The sequence below is a fragment of the Sus scrofa genome, chromosome 1 (assembly GCF_000003025.6).
Source record: "Sus scrofa isolate TJ Tabasco breed Duroc chromosome 1, Sscrofa11.1, whole genome shotgun sequence".
Taxonomy (NCBI): Eukaryota; Metazoa; Chordata; class Mammalia; order Artiodactyla; family Suidae; genus Sus; species Sus scrofa.
The window spans coordinates 25,472,227-25,492,514 of record NC_010443.5 but is presented as its reverse complement, the minus strand read 5'-3'; the positions used below and the strand labels follow the sequence as shown (position 1 = coordinate 25,492,514).

Sequence of the window (20,288 nt, the reverse complement as noted above, 5' to 3'; positions counted from 1 at the left end):
GTAAAGCCATTACTAAATGCCAGATTACACTGTTATGTTGAGGTTTTAATTAAAAATTATATAGACAGCACAAAGGTTCCTTTATTCTCTACCATATTCAATTCACATTCTTCAAGATGACTATACTTGCATTCCCCTCACCTCCCAAACTGTTATTAAATGTTATTAAAGTTTTAATTTATAGCTTTGAGGTATAATTTATATATCACAAAATTCAACCACAGTAAGTATACATGTAATTCACTGAGTTTTAAGAAAATTTATAGAGTTGCGCATGATCACTGTAATCCAATTTTAGAACTTTTCTATCACCCCAAAAGTCTTCCTCCAGAGTGTTTCCACTCCTGCCCTGACCTCAGCTATCCACTGTTCTGCTTTCTGTATAAACTTGCCTTTTCTAGACATTTCATAAATGCAACCACACAATATGTACTCTTTTGTGTTTGGCTTCTGTCACTTCCCATGTTTTTGACATTTATCTTTGATGTGGCATTTACCAGTAATTGGTTCCTTTTTATTACAGAATAGTATTCCATTGTATAGATATACCATATTTTGTTTTGCATCATTTGAGAGACATTTGGATTGCTTTCCAATTGTTGACTATTGTGAATCATGCTGCTTTAATGGACATTTACAATTCCTTCTATGTATAAGTTTTCACTTCTATTGGGTAGATGCCTAAGAGTGGATACTGCTGGCTCACACGGCAACCATATGTTTAACTTTTTAAGAAACAGCCAAACTTCCAAAATGGCTCTACCACATACATTTCTAAGAGTAATGTACAAGGACTCCAGTTTCTCCACAATAACAATACTACATAATGTCAGTCTTTTTAATTACAGCCATTTAAGTGGGTTTGTGACAATATATCATTGGAACTTAGTTTGCATTTCCTTAATGACTAACTATGTTGAATATCATTTCATATTCTTATTGGTCATTCAAAATATCTCCTTTGGTGAAATACCTATTAACGTCGTTTGCCCATTTTTTAATTGCGTTTTTTCTTTATAGCTGAATTGTAAGATTTCTTTATATACTTTAGATTCATCGCCTTTACCAAGTTTGTAATATGTAACTACTTTCTGCTAGGCTGTGGCTTGTCTTTATTCTCTTAAGTATCTTGTGAAGTATAAAAAGTTTTAAAACTTCATTAAAGAAGTACAGTTTATCGGTTTTTTCTTTTATGATTCATGTTTTTGGTGTCGAATCTGAGAACTCTGCCTAAAACAAGGTCACAAAGACTTTCTCCTATGTAATCATTTAGAATTTTTATAGCTTTAGGTTTTACAATTACAAATTTACAACATTTACGATTTGAGATAATTTTATGTATGGTGTGAAATATATAAAACAATATGTCTAAATCCATTTTTTTTAGGAGTTCCTCTTATGGCTAAGTGGTAACAAACCCAACTAGTATTCATGAGGATGCGAGTTTGATCCCTGGCCTTGCTCAGGGTGTCAAGGATCCAGCACTGCCTTGAGCTATGGTGTAGGTCACAGATGCAACTTGGATCTGGCATTGCTGTGGCTGTGGTGTAGGCAGGCAGCTGCAGCTCTGATTCACCCGTAGCCTGGGAATTTCCATATACTGTGGGTGTGGCCCTAAAAAGCAAAAAGAAAAAAAAAATCCATTTTTTTTAAACACAGAGATATCCAATTGTCCCAGCACCATCTGGTGTAAAGACTATCCTGTCCTCACTGAACTGTCCTGGCACTTTTTCAAAAACAAACTGATAATAAATATAAGGGTTAGGAGTTCCCACCATGGTGCAGTGGGTCAAGAATCTGACTGCAGCAGCTGGGGTCACTGCAGAGGTGTGCTACAACTCTGATTTGACCCCTAGCCCTGGAACTTCCATATGCCACCTTGGTGCTTTTTTTTTTTTGTAAGTTTATTCTTAAGTATTTATATTTTTGATTCACAGTAGTGAATAATTTTTTCTTTCTTTCTTATTTAGATTGTTCCTATTAAACTGTTAATCTTGCCTCAGTTAGCAGAAGAAGAGGCCATTAGGATAACAACACCCTAATTCCCCTCCACCAAAGCTATATACCTACTTTCCTCTATATTCACATGTTCTTTCCTCCTTTTAAAACTAGAAGTTATCAGTTTCTATCAAACCTGTGCAGTCAGGATCCTAGACCGTTCCTGATTTCTCAAGGACTTCTCATCTTCCTTCCTCATCTCATTAACCCTAACAACTAAAATCATGCTGCAGTACTTCTTATATTCAAAAAGCAAAAAAAGACTTCCTTTACATCCTCATTCTTCTGTTCTGGCCCTGTGTTTCCTTTAACTTCTTTAAAAAGGTATCTATACATCCGATTTCTAGTTCCTGGGCCACTGTGTATCCCTCGAGTCACTCAAGTCTGGCTTCCATCTTTACCAGTATATGAAACTGGTTCATTACAGTCAGTGATGCCCTTTAGGTTGCCAAATCCAACAGCCATATTTCTGCCCATATCTTCTCAACCTCTTGGCCAAACTCAATAGGTAACTATCCTTTTCTTGAAATACTTGAATTACTTAGTATCCATGATATGATCCAATAATCATTCTCAATTTCCCTACAACCACTTGGGCTGTCCTTTCTTAGCCTCCTTCCTAGAAGCCTTCTGAGTTTACCCAATTTAGAAATGTTCAGCGTTCTCAGAGTTCTGTTTCTAACCAATCCTTTCCTCTCTACAGTCTCCAGTGATTTCACCTATTTTCATGGCTTTGAATGTTACTAACACACTGATAATCTTCAAATTGACATCTCCAAACCAAATATCTCTGAGCTCCTCTTGATTATTAATGCTTTTTGATAGAGGCCTACTTAACAATCTCAAAAGGCTTCTGAGAACTTAAGACTGACAAAAGAAAACTCTTGAATTCACCATTGCACCTCCAACAAAATAAAAACAAAAACCCTTAAAACCCATTCCTCTCCCAACCACTCAACAATGGTCATTTCCAGCAACATCTCTGAGTTCTCCCCCGCCTTATATTCCATATTCAATCCACTTTTGTGTCCTCCTGTTTCGACCATCTACAAACATCTCAAATGTGTCCACTGCTCTCCAGCCTACTGCTACCTCACTAATCTAAGCCGTCATTGCCTCCTACCTGAATTACTGGATGTCCATTGGCCAATCTGTTTTTGCTTGTCCCAGGATTCTCTACGCAGCAGGGAAACCTTTGACAAATGTAATTCAGAGGGCAACACTCCCCTGAATTAAAACTTTCAGTCCTTTGTAATTCAAACTCCATATCCTTGTACACAGGGCTCCACAGCATGAGGTCCCTGCCACACTCTCCCCTCTGGCTCACAAGGCTCCAGCCGTTCATCTCTTCAAACACTCTGAGCTCTTCAAGTGCTGTTCAGACCCTTCGCATGTTGGTTCCCTTATGCGAAACACCTCATTCTCCCTCTCTTACCCATCCATGTCTCAAGAGAGCCCTTCCCTGACATCTAAGTAGGTCCTCATGGTCTCCCATGATTCTCTATTGACTGCACCCAGTTCTTTTCATTTTTCACATAACTACAAGTTATAATTCATGAGGGAGGTGAAGATTTCTGAGTTTTCACCACTGCATATACACTCCAAATATAAACGGTAGCTACGAAAAAAGTATTTACTAAAAATAACACAAAACTGATGATTTAAGAAAGAACTATGTATTTCCCAAATCTACCTGCTTTTCCTTAAAACTGTCTTCATCTAGAGGTCCATAGGATGAGCATGACTAGGTTGGGGGAAGGCTGAAACTTTGAATTATATATAAACTCTGTGTAACTGTTTTCTAAGCAGTGTTCATCCACTATGTGAACCAGAATCCAAGGGAATCAAACAGAGGTTTGAAGGAAATACAATCTCCTAAGTTTTGGCTTCATCATTTAACATGACAGACTCAAATTCAACATAGAGTCAATCCTTAAAACAAAATGAAGAGATGTGGGTTTTTTCTTAAAGGCTTTTGAGCTAATTCATCAAATTGCAACAAAATCTGGTATACGATCTGAACTTAAAGATTTCTGGGAGTTCCTGATGTGGCGCAGTGGAAAGGAATCTGACTAGGAACCATGAGGTTGCAGGTTTGATCCCTGGCCTTGCTCAGTGGGTTAAGGATCCGGCGTTGAGCTGTGGTATAGGTCGCAGACTCAGCTTGGATCTGGTGTTGCTGTGGCTGTGGCATAGGCCAGGAGCTGTAGCTCCGATTAGACCCCTAGCCTGGGAACCTCCATATGCTGCGAGTGCGGCCCTAAAAAGCAAAAAAAAAAAAAAAAAAAAAAAAGATTTCTGAACCAATGTTATTATTACATTCTGATTTTTATGTCAAGCCTATACATGCAACCCATCAGACATAAATTCCTTACACAGAGTCAGAGGGGAAACACAAATCAAGAAAGACTACAGAAAATGAAACATACCCGCAGAAAGCATCAGGAACACCAAGTCCAATCTCCCATTTCAAATTCTCACTGGCCAGATACCTTGAAGAACTAAGTACTAATGGACCTTACAACCCTTTCATTGGTTCCCTCAGTTCACCAGTTCCCTGGTATACATAATCACTTCAGCATTTTAGGCAAGATTCTCCTCTTCAAACCTCCCTAAGTGTGTAAAAGAAATCAATTCCAACCCTAAGTGTGTAAAGAAATCAATTCCAGCTTGGAAAGAGTTTATCAATTAATTTCAAATCTGTCTGGCTACCTGTTTTAAGGATATGCCTGGTTAGAGTGGCCATTTCCACACTGTGACCTCTCCTTTGAAAAATCCAATCCAGGGAGTTCCCGCTGTGGCTCAGGGGATTAAGACCCAGACACAATGTCTGTGAGGATGTGGGTTTGAACTCTGGTCTCACTCAGTGGGTTAAGGATCGTGTGTTGCTACAAGCTGCATAGGTTACAGATGCAGCTCAGATTCCATGTGCTGCTGTTGCTCTGATGTAGGCCTGCAGCTGCAGCTCCCATTCGACCCTTAGTCTGGGAACTTCCATATGCCTCAAGTGCAGCCCTAAAAATAAAGAAAAGGAAAAAGAAAAAGAAAAATCAATCTAATAATGTCCATGGCGAGAATTAAAATCCTAAAATCCAGGCATTAGGTGATGTGCTCAAGGTCAGGACTGGAACTTGCCTGCCAAGTTTAGTCCTCCTTACATCAACTTCTCACACTCTTACAGCTCTGTCAAAATGCCTAGTTTGAATTCTCAAGATACTAAGACTTTAACTCTAGGCTACTGGGTAAAAGAAGAAAAAGAAAAAAGTTAAAAGTACAATGTGACATAGGAAAGAAAAAAATCTTAAGTAAATATGACACTACAGAAAGGCATTAAGCTTTTTTTTTTTTTTTTTTTTTGTCTTTTTAGGGCCGCACCCACAGCATATGGAGGCTCCCAGTCTAGGGGTCTAATCGGAGCTGTAGCTGCCGGCCTACACCACAGCCACAGCAATGCCAGATCCGAGCCACGTCTGCGACCTACACCACAGCTCATGGCAATGCCGGATCCTTAACCCAATGAGCGAGCCCAGGGTTTGAACCCGCAACCTCATGGTTCCTAGTCGGATTCATTTCCACTTAGCCATGACAGGAACTCCAGAAAAGCATTAAGTTTGACTTCTTTCACAAAGTTTGTGAACTGTGTAAAGTGTCTGTTTAAGGCAAGATTATTTTTATAGTTTTTTATAATTATTTTAGTGATTACAAATGAAAAATTATTCTATAATAACAAATCTAACATTTAATTTTCAATCATAACTTTCAGTTAACTTATGACATTTATAATTTTCAATGCATAAATGAGGCACTGCTTCCCTATTTTAATCCTATCACTAATGAGAAGATATAATTCAACAAATTTGAAGAGAAAGACAAAATGGTTTGTTTTTTTATCACCTTTCCCCCGTTAAATTAATGTGTTATTCAAATATATTAGCCTAGATAGAAAATAATGCTCAACACAAATAAACTAAAAGATTTTCTCAGCCTGGTTAATAGAGTACATTGCTTATAACCTTTAATAAAAGAACAGTTAGTTCTAGAGTCTCTTATCAAGGTATTATGCATTCAAAGTCTGTTATGAAGTTCTGAAACATTTCCCAAAGCAGAAGTTTTAAGTAAAAGCTAAAGAAGCATACTAATTACTGTGGTAAAAAGTATACTTTCCCTAATGTTTCAAAAATAAAATAATTCTGGAAAAGATTATTTTTAAGCCACTGAGTATTTTCTTGCTCACCAGAGAGAAAAATTCCTCATGATAAATCCTAGGAGCCAGACTTTTTTCTCCCTAGTCCTGTTCCTCTCTGGTATGGAGCATAATTCTATAAAACTTTGGCTCATTCACTTTGTCTATTAACACAATGTCCCCCCCAAACAAACCCTTAAACTCAGAAGACGTTTTATTCTGCTATTCCAAAACAAGTGTGGTAAACATATCTTAAGACATTTGACAACTGTAGTTACATAAAACCCAGGATACCAACTACAAGAATCTTCCTACTCTGAAGTGGCTGTACTTCCAGATATCATCATACATACAATTATTTACTCTGCAAAGTGTGAAACCCATATCTAACTCAAAATAAAATAATTTAAAATCTCTGGAGTTCCCGTGGTGGCGCAGTGGTTGACAAATCCGACTGGGAACCATGAGGTTGCGGGTTCGATCCCTGCCCTTGCTCAGTGGGTTAGGGATCCAGTGCTACTGTGAGCTGTGGTGTGGTCGCGGATGCGGCTCGGATCCCGCGTTGCTGTGGCTCTGGAGTAGGCTGGTGGCTACGGCTCCGATTAGACCCCTAGCCTGGGAGCCTCCATGTGCCGCGAGAGCAGCCCAAGAAATGGCAAAAGACAAAAAAAAAAAAAAAAAAATCTCTAATCTTCATAGGAACTATGGGCAAACCAATCACAGGAACAGCAAAAAGAAACAGCTGGGAGGTGGCAAGGAATAATGGCAAAGGAGAGGTACTCTATTCACTAACTAGTTCTTTAACTTCTCTGCCTATCAAGTTCCTAGTTAATAAACAAGAACAATACACACTTCACAGGGTTGTTGTGAGGATCAAATGAGTTCTTGCATGAAAATGATCTGCCCAGTAAAAGAACATAATAGGCACTCAATAAATGCCAGCTCCTTCTGCCTTCAGTTCTGGGCCCTCTGTTCTTTGTTCTCTATTCTCATTCCCCCAGATGACTCAGCCTTCTCATGACTTTTATTAAGAAATGCTGAAAACGACTACATCCGTCAAAGCCCTGATGTGTATATGCATGCCTACGCGGTGTGAGAAGCTGTCTGGCCACCACCCAGGATACGCAGGTGAGAAAAGCAGAGGAGACACCCCAAATACCTGAATTTCACTGTACTTCACTAGAGGTACAAAAATCACACATTTCCAACCATCTCCTGGAGACAGGCATTGCCATCCTGAAATCAAGCTCATCATTTTCTCTTTAAAAATCAGACCCTCTTCCGGCCGGCCCTTTTTCTAATTGTTGAGTGCTGTCCAACAGAGAATATCTCCTGCCCTACTCTCCTCTAAGTATCACCAGGTAACGCAGGGCTACCTTCAAAAATCTCTATTGTATCTTCAGCCTCATTTTCTGTCCCACTGTCACCACCAGAGTCCAGATTAGGTTTTCTTAGTCTCGGCACAACTGACATTTTGGGCCAGATGATTCTTTGCTGTGAGGGCTGCCCCGTGCTTTGCGGGCTGTTCAGCAGCATCTCTTGTCTCTATCCTCCCAAGTTATGACAACCAAAAATATCTCCAAATGCCTCCTGTGGGGCAAAATCACTCTCCTCGTGGTCTGCCCTACTCCCACATTTGAGTTCCATGGCCTGATTCCCCCACTTCATCTATGCATTAGAGGATCAGTTTCCAAACTCGTCTCCAGTTTCTTCCCTCTACTTCCAGTTGCTCTGATCTCCTAAGGGCCTCCTACAGCACTGCTTTTATGAGTCATTTCTCTTAAATCTACAACTCCCTGTTACTACCTTCACAATTAGTTCAAAGCTCTCCACCCAGCCTCGATAATCTGGCCTCAATTAAACATTATCCCACAGAGCACCTCACATTGCAGCTACCCAGCAGAACTTCAATAAAGCAGACCTGTTCATCCAGCCCCTGCTTTTCTATCCTACTGCTGTCACCCTGGTCTGGGTGCCCAGTACCCAGCTTCCATTCCAACCACTGCTGGAGCCTCGTTCCACAGACTCTACTCTCCTCCTCGCTCAGAGTCAAAAACTATCAGTGAGTCTCCACTGCCCAAAGAAATATGCAATTTGCCTGTTCTCTAGAATCTCTCCTAATGTGGTCTCTTTCTAAGTTTCATTATGCCCAAAACATACTCTAGCTTCTATCTGCTAGTCCTTGAAAAGGCTCCTTTCTACACTTTCCACCTTTGGCCATGTTTTTTCCCTTCCTGGATGTCCTCTTCATCTCTCACGCCAATGTTAAGGTCCATCTGAATTAAGTCAAGAGGCCTTTCCTGATCGTACCCTCCTTTACAGTCTCTTAGAGCATTCACAGTCTGCTTTATGCGACATGTATATTCCTGTTGTTTACAAGGTCCTTGAGAGCTTCTTACTTTTGATGCTCTTCAAAGCCTAGCCCAGTGTTAACAACTCAGAGTTAAATGTGAGTCGCCCCAAATGTTTTCCACCTAGGAGGCAAGGGAGGGCTGTGTTTTGGGACAATCCCAAGCTCCCATAAGGGAATTAATTCCATAGTCCTCTTCTGTCCCACATTTTACATCTTAGGCCAATTTCTAAGTAAAACGGCTTCAAGGCACCCAGAATGCTATAAGAATTCTGCTTCAGGAAGTTCCGACAGTTTCCAACTTGTAACTGAATCCTGAATATTTATGCTACTTAAGTTCTCTCCATACAAAGGCAATACAAATTTCTTTTTGAGTGTTAATAAAATTGAGCACAATATGAAAATAACTTGGACTGGATTAAATATATTTCAAGCAAAGATTAATTAATGCTAATTTGTATCCTAAAGTTTTCACGCACCATTAAAAATTTGAAAGTCAGTTTATTTCAGATCTACCACTCCAAAGACATAAGCTAAATAGAACATGGGAGGTTTCCTCTTAATTTTAGTTTTTAAATGGTTTGAAAGTATTTCTACAAAAAGAGCAATATCACTAATGAGCATATTCTGACTAGGCCTATTCCTATAAGCCTAGATGCAAAGCCATATGGGGAGCCTGTAGTACCCACACGACCACCACCTGTATCAGCAGGGGTCAGCAACTAAAGCCTGATTTTGTGTGCCCTTGAGCTAAGAAAGATTTTTATACTTTTAAAGGGCTGTAAAAACAAAAACAAAGAAGAATATTTGTGACAGAGACCTTATGTGGCCAGCAAAACCTAAAATAGTCAGTTTGTCTCTTTTTGGCAGAATGAATTTGCCACTGACTTCTAGCAGATGGTACAAGACACCCAACTTTTCCTCCCCAAATATTAAAAAAGCAATGTAAAACATACAAGATTATGCAAAACGACAGAATTCATTAAACTTAGTCACAGCTAATGCACAGGTAACCTGTAAAACAGAGGCCTACGTGGACATTTTTATATTTCCCAGAACTTTTGTTAGAAGGAACTTGACCCTCATTCTAAGCACACTGCTGCTTGAAGAGTGAAAGTGCCTGGCCCAAAGTCACACTGGTTGACAGGGTGAGGTCAAAGACCAGGCCTGAAAACTGATTCAGTGCTTTCTATGGTACATGGCATCGTACCCATGCACATGGCTGTACATTTTGGATATTTGTATAACTGGCTTGGTTCATTATAAAGACGAAAGTTTAAAACCTGTTCTTCATGCCATGTTCAGACACACTCTTACTAGCAGCCATGAATCATTAAACAGAACAGCATCAATGCTCACCACATATGTTAGATAGGAACTTCTAGGAAGCCTTCTCCTTTAAAAGCAGACGTGATGAAGAAAGCTTAAGACTTACTCTGCTTGTTCCTCTGATGCTACAGATTGAGGCAAATATGCACCTTTGACTTCCAGTTGCTCAATGCTTATCTTCCAACCCAATCCACAAGTTCCACCAAATGCTATGGAATGCCAATGGGAAAACCATCCAGTTTACATCAGCCACGCATCCTATAGTTAAAGTTCTTTTCATATCTGAAGCAAACTACTAGCTGAAAGTTCAAATTTTTTAATCTTCCTAAGAATTTAACTGCCTTAAAAAAAAAAAAAAAAGCTTTTTCGATTCCTGAGTCTATAAAAACGACTTTATCGTGTCTGCTCGGCTAATTCAAGAATTAAAAAACATTTTGCCTACACTGATAACTTCACCGCAATGTAGGATCCTAAGAGCTACATATACACTACCAAGACCTAGGATTCAAAGACATGGTAACAATCCAAGATCCTGCATCTGAAGTTGCTTTTCCAGTGCTGAAAAACAGATTCTAAGGGACAACCGAGAGATACACGACTTAGGCGCTTCAGAGATAATACACAGACCCTCCCCCCCCACTGTATATTTGCTTGACTTTTGTCCTCGAGGAGCGACCCCCTCCCCCTCGCGAATCCCGGCCGCCCGGGCACCTGCGGCCCCGGCCCGCAGCGGAGGAGCCGGGGGGAACCTGCCCACCATTCGCCCTTCTGGAAACAGTGCCCACTCCCACCCCGCGGAAGCAAGAGGCTGGAGGCCCGAGCCGCCGAGAGGCGACCCCTCGGCCGTCCGCCGACCCCCGGACGCGGCAGGAAGGGAGGGCGGTGGCGTTACCTGGAGGACCACGTCGTTGGGTAGCTGCGCGGCCCGGAACAGCTCCAGCACCCGCCCGTTGGCCGCCACCTTCTTGGTGCTCTCGATGTCGCAGTAGGAGAAGAGATCCGAGTAGTATTTCTGCTCCGCATCGCTGAGCGTTAAACCTTCCATCTTCGCCTCCGCTCACGGCCGCCCCGCCCCGCATGCAACACCCGGGGCCCGGCCCCGCGACCCCGGGATGACGGCTGCGCGTCGCCCGGCCTCCTCCTCCTCGCCTCCCGAAGCAGCGGAAAGCCCCGGCCTCGCGCGCGCGGGGGGCGTCGGAGCTGCAGGGCTGGGAGGTCGCGGGAAGGGGGCCCGGCTGAGCTCGGCGCGCCGCCGCCTACGAGGCCCCGCGCAGTCCCGGGCTCGGCGCGTCGCGCGGCTCCCGCTCCGCCTCAGCGGCCGCGAGGAGAACGCGGGGAAGGAGGCGGGGGCCGCGGCGGCGCGAGGCGCGAGCGGACTCCGCCCCCGCCGCGGGTTCGAGTCTCCCCGGCTCCCCGCCGCTTCCCCCCACCCCCCAGACTTCCCGCCTCGCCTTCCCCTTCCGTCCACGCCCCCGGAGCGGCAGCACTTCCCAGAAAAGTTGTGGGGCTTCTAGTCTAAAGTTTCGGGGGCTCTAGGCTGAGCGCGGCAGCCGCTCCGCCTCCCTCCGCCGCCATTTACTGCGCCCCGGCCCGGCCCCCGACGCGACCGCACCGACACTGACAGCGGCGGCCCCGCTCCAGACCCGGATGTGAGGCCGGGAGGAGAGAGCGCGAGAGGGAGAGAGCAACACCCACCGGGCTGGCTCGGCCGCTCCCGGGAGAGGGGGCCGCAGCGCCCCCTGGTGGCTGGAGCCCCGCGGCGGAGCGGCCGTCGGCGCGGCGGGCTGGAGGAGCTGGGACCCCTGCGAGCTGGTCTGCGGTCTGCGGCTGGGGGCGGGAAGGGGGGGAACAGCGCGCAGCGCATTCAGACCAGGAGAACTCAGATACAAAGCTGCAGTTTGGATTGTTTTCAAAGCTTTTGGCACTAACTGTTAATAAACATTGACTGAAAGGGGAAAACTGTTAAGGTTATTGTTATTGTTCTGTTGTACCCTTTGAGGTCAATTAATAATTGAGGATCAGTTCAATATTTCTATATGTTTTGAAGGGCTATGAGCATCTATTCCATCTGAGAACTCTCATCGTGTAGACACCACTACAGAGACCTAACTTCCACTCTTGCTCCAAGCCAAACTTGCTGAATAGAGGAGGAAGTTGGGGAAATTTTTCTCTCTGGACAAGGTGGTTCTGGCCACCAAGAATTTCTCCTGCCACCCCTAATTTCCTCCTTTCTGAAGATCATGTGACTGCACTGTTCTCTGCTGCACCCATAAGAGAGGTAATTCTCGAGATACCTTAAATAGAATATCTTAACAAGAGTTTATCCTTGGAAGTTCCCGTTTTGGCTCAGCGGTAATGAGCTCCACTAGTATCCATGAGGATGCGGATTTGATCCCTGGCCTCGCTCACTGGGTTAAGGATCCGTGTTACTCTAAGTTGTGGTATAGGTCGCAGATGTGGCTGGGATCTGGCATTGCTATGGCCGGCAGCTATAGTTCCCATACTAGCCAGGAACTTCCATATGCTGCAAAATGCAGCCCCTAAAAAGCAAAAAAAAAAAAAAAAAAAAAAAAGAGTTTATCCTTAGCAAATAGGAAATATTTCAAAAACAGCAGCTAGTACAGAATTAGATTTTTCAGTTTTGGTTTTCATTTTGTCTTCTACACATTACTCCCCAGAGAGAGGTACTGGTCTTACAAAGGGCCCAAGAAAGAAAATTATGACAGATTTACAGTCTTTTTTTTTTTTTTTTTTTTTTTTTAACGGTCACACCTGCAGCATATGGAAGTTCCCAGGCTAGGGGTCTAACGCTAGCTGCAGCTGAGGCCTACCCCACAGGTTGCAGCAAAGTGAGATGGTTAACCCACTAAGGCCAGGGAGCCACCCTGCATCCTCACAGAGACAATGTCAGGTCCTTAACCTGCCACAGCAGGAACTCCCAGATCTACAATCCTTTATCTGGAATTCCAAAATTCAGAGAACAGTGAAAACCCAAAGGTTTTTTGTAGCACTTTGGCAGCAAAACCTTCCCTGCCTCTTTTGGAGGCAAAATCTCAACTCAACTCACATGAGGCTAAGTCTTTATACATATATATATATAGTCTTTATATGTGCCACTTAGTGTCAATATTTGTTCCTTTTACTCCAGGCTTTAATGGAGTATATATACACATTATATAATATTAATATATACAGTAATAAGTATTTATTACCTTGTTTTTATTATTATTATTAAAAATAGGGATTGTGGAGCTGTATTTGAATAGTATCATTTTATATACTTACATATCATGCCATTAATCTCGTTTCTCTATCTATCTCTAAAACTTTAAATTTGCCACAACAATAACTCACATATCTCTACAAGACAGCTGCTAGAGATGATCAGAGACCCACAGCTGGCCTGTCTTCCACAAGTGTAAAAGGGAGGCCTGCATGATGTAGGAAATGACTCAGTTGTTTTCAGCATCTTTTTCTCCACCACCTTTCCTAGGCCCTGAGGCTCTTTCCTGCCCCAAGGCCTTTGCTCCTGCCACGTGAAATGCTCTTCCCACAAACCTTTGCGTAGCTTGTTCTGGCACACCTCAGGTCCCTGTTTGTAGAGCAGAAGTTCAGAGAGAACTTCCCTCAACACCTGATCTAAAGTAGCCCCCCCACCACACTCTAACTCCTTATCTGAATTATTTTTCCTTATAGCGCATTTCACTACATTAACATATATACTTGTTTACTTTTTTTTTTTTTTTTTAAGGCTGCTTCGGCATAGGGGCATTCCTATGGGATTGAAACCAAGCCACAGCTGCAGTGCAACCTTTAACCCACTGCACCAGACTGGGGATGGAACCTGCACCTCCGCAGCAACCTGTGATCTATGCAGAGCCTACACAGGTTTATAGTTGGGTTCTTAACCCATTGTGCCACAGCAGGAACTCCTGTTTACATTTTTAAATTGGGATACTATTGACATACAATGTTTACATGGAGGTAGAAAAAGAATCCTGAATGTTAGTGTTTGTTAGGAGCCCTGACTCTGTATAAAATTGCCTCCAAACACATACAGATTCCCCATGGAGACAGGAGCTCAAGAAACCCAAAAGACTTGCATGAAGGGGAGACCATCCCTCCTACCCACAACTGAATACTGGGTTGGTTTTGTGCTGGAGGGTTTAACAGTTTCACAAATGAAAGGGATTCTTCTCTACATCTGTCACTTAAATTTATATTTTCAGGTATAAAGGAAAAAATGATTTAACATACAGGCCCTTTAGTTCAAGTCTAACTTCTTTTCTAAACATTTCTAGATACATCAATTTCTTAAAGTGACATCATGAGAAAGCCATTTCAAAACAGATGGCCTGTATTATATAGCTACAAATTTAAAGATGCTGATCTTCAGGTAAGATCAAATAGTCGATTCTTGCTCGCAAATATCAACTGTTCAACTGGAAACTTCTCGTCAACTTTTAAAAATAAATTAAATGCAATAAAATTCTTATTTTCTGCTATTTAGGTTCTGTGAGTTTTGAAAAATGCAAAATCATGATGCAGAACCATTCTGTGATTCTCCCCTAAAATTCCTTTGTGCTTCCCCTTTGTACTAATTCTGCCCTCTACCCTTAGTCCCTGGCAACCACCAATTTGTTTTCTGTTTCTATACCTTTGCCTATTCCAGTTTGTCATGTAAATGGAATTACGTGGTAGGCAGCCTTTGGAATGTGATTTTTTTTTCATATAGCTTAAGGCATTTGAGATTCTTCCATTATCTTCCTTGTATAGTGGTTCATTCTTAAATTGTTAAGTGCTATTCTGTTATATAGATGATTATATTTTGTTCATCCATTCACTAGCTGAAGGAATTTTGGGGTTGCTTCTAAATGTTACGGGACTATTAATAAAGACACTGTAAATGCGTGTATGGGTTTTTACATAAACTTAAGCCTTCATTTTTTTTCCTTAGGGATTGTTGGGTCACATGGTAATCATATGTTTAACTTTAAAAGAAACTGCCAAAATGTTTTCCAAAATAGTTGTACCATTTTGCATTCCTATCACCAATGTATAGAATTTTGATTTCTCTACATCCTCAGAAACCATTCTAATGTGTATATAATGGTATCTCATTGATTTTTAACTTGCTCCCCCCCATGACAAATGATATTGAGCATCTTTTCATGTGCATGTGCATATTTGCCATCTGAATATCTTCTTTGGTAAACTGTCTGTTCAAAGCTTTTCCCATCTTATATTGGATTACTTATTTTCTTATTGTGTTTCAAAAATTCTTTATATATTTTTGGTACAAGCTCTTTGTCAGATACATGACTTGCAAGTATTTTTTGCAGTCTGTGGTTTGCCTTTCTATCCTCTTTTGCAGAACATAACTGTTATAATTTGGGAGTTCCCGTCGTGGCGCAGTGGTTAACGAATCCGACTAGGAACCATGAGGTTGCGGGTTCGGTCCCTGAGCTTGCTCGGTGGGTTAACGATCCGGCGTTGCCGTGAGCTGTGGTGTAGGTTGCAGACGCAGCTCGGATCCTGCGTTGCTGTGGCTCTGGCGTAGGCCGGTGGCTACAGCTCCGATTCGACCCCTAGCCTGGGAACCTCCATATGCCGAGGGAGCGGCCCAAAGAAATAGCAAAAAGACAAAACAACAACAACAACAACAACAACAAAAAAAAAAAAACAACAAAAAAAAACATAACTGTTATAATTTGGTTTAAATCCATCTCAGGGGTGAAAGACATTAGTGAGGGGAAATCCACTGGAGAGAGTTTTAGTTGGCGCACCGGGTCATTCACTTTCTATTAGAGAATATACATTAAACCCTCGGGCAATGACAAATGATTGGGCTAGGAGAGCAGAGGCTTGGAAGGAGACAGTTTGGAAGATTAGGAAAGAGGAAGTCTGGGAGGAAATCATATGGTTGAACCTACGGGAAGGGGCATGAAGTGTGAATATCTTGATATCGTGTATTCACATCCCTCAGAAAGCATCCGATATGGAGGAGGCATAAGACTTCCAAGTAGAAGAAATAACTTGGCCAATTGATATCAGACAATCAGCCACCCCGATATTGTTAGCACATTGGCCCAGGAAATGAAAAACTATTGTGGGAGCAACGGAAACTCTATATGACCCCCACATCCTGGGTTCCACTTGCTAAGGCCAAATGTCCAACCACTAGCAACAGCTGATTTCAGCTCAGCTCAGCTTGTTATCAGCTCAACACCAAGTTCAATTCTTTTTTTTTTTTTTTTTTTGCTTTTTTTGCTTTTTAGGGTTGCACCTTTGGCATATGGAAGTTCCCAGGCTATGGGGTCATATCAGAGCTGCAACTGCCAGCCACAGCAATGCAGGATCCAAGCCACGCCTGCGACCTACACCACAGCTCACAGCAACACCAGAACCTTAACTCAGTGAGTAGGGCCAGGGATTGAATCCACATCCTCATGGATACCAGTCGGGTTCGTAACTCACTGAGCCTCCGTGGGAACTCCCCAAGTTCAATTCTTGATGCAACATCACCCCTTGAGGAGACTAGTCATGCATTTGGTGACATATTTATTTATCTTTATAGGAATCAAACATTTCCTGTGCATAAGTTTGCTTTCCTGTCCACAGTGCTTCAACTAGCACCACTGTCTAAGTGTTGAGTGTTTTTATCACCAGCCTATAAGCTGTATAACTTCATTTCAGATCAAGAGACCCCTTTATAGCAATAGAAGTGCATTAGTAGACACATGACCATGGGACCCAGTGGACTGCTCACATACCACATTATCAGGACGCTACTGAACTCAAAGAGTAGACAATGGCCCTTTGAAGATGCAGCCAATGTGTCAGCATGGAAATGATATTCTGTGAAGATGGGACCCCATACTCCAGGACACAGCATACACCCTGAATTAACAACCCTGTATGTTACTCTGTCCCAGCAGGTAGACTCTATGAGACAGAGAATCAAGGGATGAAAGTAAAACTGGCCCCACTTATCTTTGCCCTCAGTGACCCACTTGGGGGAGTTTTCACCTCCTGTTCCCTCAACTCTAGGTTTTGAATCTTTGAGGGTCCTGGTTCTCACAGCAGATTGCTTCCACTAGGAGGCTTATTATTAGTCCCATTAAACTTTATGCTGTAAATTATATTCCGTCACTTGGGGTTCCTTGTGCCAATAGATTAGTAGGGAACAAAAACTCAACATACTAGAGGGTAATTGAACCTATTCATTGGGAGGTCATAGTACTTATTTTATTTTACTTTATTTTTATTTTTTATTTTTTTTGTCTTTTTAGGGCTGCACTCGCAGCATGTGGAGGTTCCCAGGCTAGGGGTCTAATCGGAGCTATAGCTGCCGGCCTATATACACCACAGCCACAACAACACCAGATCCAAGATGCATCTATGACCTACACCACAGCTCACGGCAACGCTGGATCCTTAACCCACTGAGTGAGGCCAGGGATCAAACCCTCAACCTCATGGTTCCTAGTCGGATTCGTTTCTGCTGCACCATGACAGACACTCCATAGTACTTATTTTACAAATCAAGGCAGGAAAGAATATGTTTTACACCTAGAAGATCCACTGGGGTGTTGGTCTCCCCTGCTTAGTTTGGGTGGTAAATGGACAAGTGTAATTGCCATGGTTTGAAAAAGGCTTGGCAACAAGGGACTCGGATCACTCAGTAATGAGGGACTATGTTACCCCATAAGGTAAGCACCTGGAACAGCAAAAGTGTTAGCTGAGCGTGAGGGGATGTTTTACTTCTCATTACTCTTCTCTGCTTCTTTCCCTACTAAAGTAGAGAGGGAACAATGAATCTTGGATGTGGCCGTGAAATGAGCTGCAATTGTGGCAAATATAGTTCACTAACAATCCTTTTGTAAAATTTTCCAGGAAATGAGAGCCACCAGAGTTCTAGGGCAGTTGTTCCCATATCAGGTAAATATATTACGTGAAGGAGGTGGATCTGAGAGGTGTGAGTAAGGACTCTGGAGGTTGCTATGGGCCCCCCAGATCACTGCCCACTTCGTCTAGGACTGAGGCCCCCGTTCTTCCAGCTGTTGGGAATACTGAAATGTCAGGGGATCGTGCCTGAATCCTCGCCAGGAATTGCCTTTGGGAGAAGGAACTTGCCTTACCCGAAGTTACACCCCTGCCCCAGAGGCAGCCCACATCCAATGACTGGTCAGTGGATAAAGGAGACGAAAGATCCCTGCATTGTTTAGGAACGACTCGGAAGAACCATCTCAGTTCCAGAGTCCTTCCAGGGATTAGATGGGGCCTCTTGTGTTAGCTCATGGCAGTTCTCCCTCTGCCCAGTCATGGGCTTTCTTCGCTTTGTATGGGTGTTATTCCTGACAAAGTGTTACCAGTGAACTTCCTGTACACAATCTTCTGTTCAGTGGGCTTCCTGGGGAAAATCCAACTCAACCACCCACACGCTGTGCTCCTACGAAGTAAGCTAGTTAGTGCCTACCAATCTGTTGCACTTCATACTGTAATTGTTACAGTTGGATTAAATATCACATAAACAAATGTATTAGGAAAACAGACAGTTTTTGTTTCTATGGAAACCAAGAACAATACTTTGGAAAGATGTGACGACAGCAAATTCTAAGAAAAGTGGCTGTTGAGTTAGATGTGGAACTTGTGAAGAAAAACTTGAAGTTGTAAAAAACAACACAGTATCTATGGGTTGGGCACACAAGATATTCAACGTGTACTTCTTGGTTTTTGATGCAGTGCTTAGAGTGGAATATAGTTTCTTACCTGTAATCAAAATTTCTGTTTTCTTTTTAATTTTGAAAATCTATTATTTTTGTAAAAATATACATACTCACTGGAAAAACAAAATAACTCAGAAAAGAACAAAGAAAAAAATTACCTGGAATTCTGACATCTGCAAGCAACATCTATCAACATTTGGATGAATATTTTTCTTGATATCATTTATTTAAAATCCACACAAAAAAGATAGGCATACAACATCAAATAAAGGGATGCATTTTATAATGTGTGTGTATGTATGTACACACATATTATATTTTATAAATTATGTTATGCATATACATTACAAATATATAATTGTAAGGATCAATGAATGCCTTATATGTTGCTATATATTTTGACTGCATTTTGTATATATTCTATCCATGTATTATGTGCCTACTTCTTTATAATATCTTTTGTAGCAGGTCTTTTTCACTCAACTATAGATTGTACCTATAAATGAGTTGTTCTTTTTTTAAACTTAATATCAATCTTTTTTATTTCTTTTTCCCTTTTGGAATTATCAGTGTAAATGATGTATAATCAGGTTAACTTAAAAAAACACACTCCAGAAACTACAGGAGGCAATCTTACACTGTCTTATCAATGGGATCATTTTCATTACCTAACTAGGAGGGAATTATAAAATGATTATTTTTTTAGATGTTGCAGTTGAGGTTTAATAATGAGATAGAAAATGCCAGATAAACATAAGATCTCATAGGAGCATGAAGTTCATCAGGAGCAAAGGCATAGAAATCCATACAAAATTGTTGATACAGCAAAAGTTAATCAACTCTTTATATAAATTCTCAAGAACAACCAAAAACAAAAAAGCACTTTTCTCCAAATAAAAATAAAACCAATAAATATTTATTACTTACTCTATACAAGGCAGATTTCCCCCATTTCCTTTGTAAACATTCTCTATTTAGTGTGCTTTTAATGTTCTGCATTTTTTTTCTGTCTTTTTAGGACTGCACCTGCGGCATATGGAGGTTCCCAGGCTAGGGGTGGAATCAGAGCTGTAGCCGCTGGCCTACACCAAAGCCACAGCAATGCCAGATCTGAGCTGCATCTGTGACCTACCCCCCAGCTCACCGCAACGCTGGATCCTTAACCCACTGAGCGAGGCTAGGGATCGAACCCGCAACCTCATGGTTCCTAGTCGGATTCGTTTCCGATGGGAACTCCATGATATTCTGAATTTTTAACATGGCCCTATTCTTTAAAATACTGAAGCATGCAGAGGTACTTGTAAAAAATACTAAATGTGTGTTGCTTGTCATTAGTAGTGTTCTCTAAAGCAAAAAGTTTGCACTTGGGCAAGATCATCTCCCAACACTACAACTTTTTTTTTACTCTTTTGTTTGTTTTTTGCTTTTTTTTAAGGCCGCACCTGTTCCCAGGCTAGGGGTCACATTGGAGCTACAGCCTATGCCACAGCCACAGCAACGCAGGATCCGAGCCACATCTGCGACCTATGCCGAAGTTCATGGCAACCCCAGATCCTTAAACCACTGAGTGAGGCCAGGGATCAAACCTGCACCCTCATGGATACTAGTCGGGTTTGTTACCACTGAGCCACAATGGGAACAATTACAGTTTTTTTTTTTTCATTTCTTAAAGTTTTATTGAAGTGTAGTTGATTTACAG

The 20,288-nt window shown here is 42.0% G+C and overlaps 1 protein-coding gene across 6 annotated transcripts in view; it reads right to left on the bottom strand.

The window, feature by feature from the left end:
* The window catches only part of REPS1 (RALBP1 associated Eps domain containing 1), an 84,002-nt gene extending 72,770 nt beyond the window's left edge, over positions 1–11,232 (bottom strand). For all 6 annotated transcript variants that reach the window (XM_005659169.3, XM_005659170.3, XM_021087338.1 and 3 more), the window contains exon 1: positions 10,753–11,232. In XM_005659169.3, the coding sequence (XP_005659226.2) occupies positions 10,753–10,905 (153 nt within the window). In that variant the 5' untranslated portion in view covers positions 10,906–11,232. The remainder of the gene's footprint in view (positions 1–10,752) is intronic.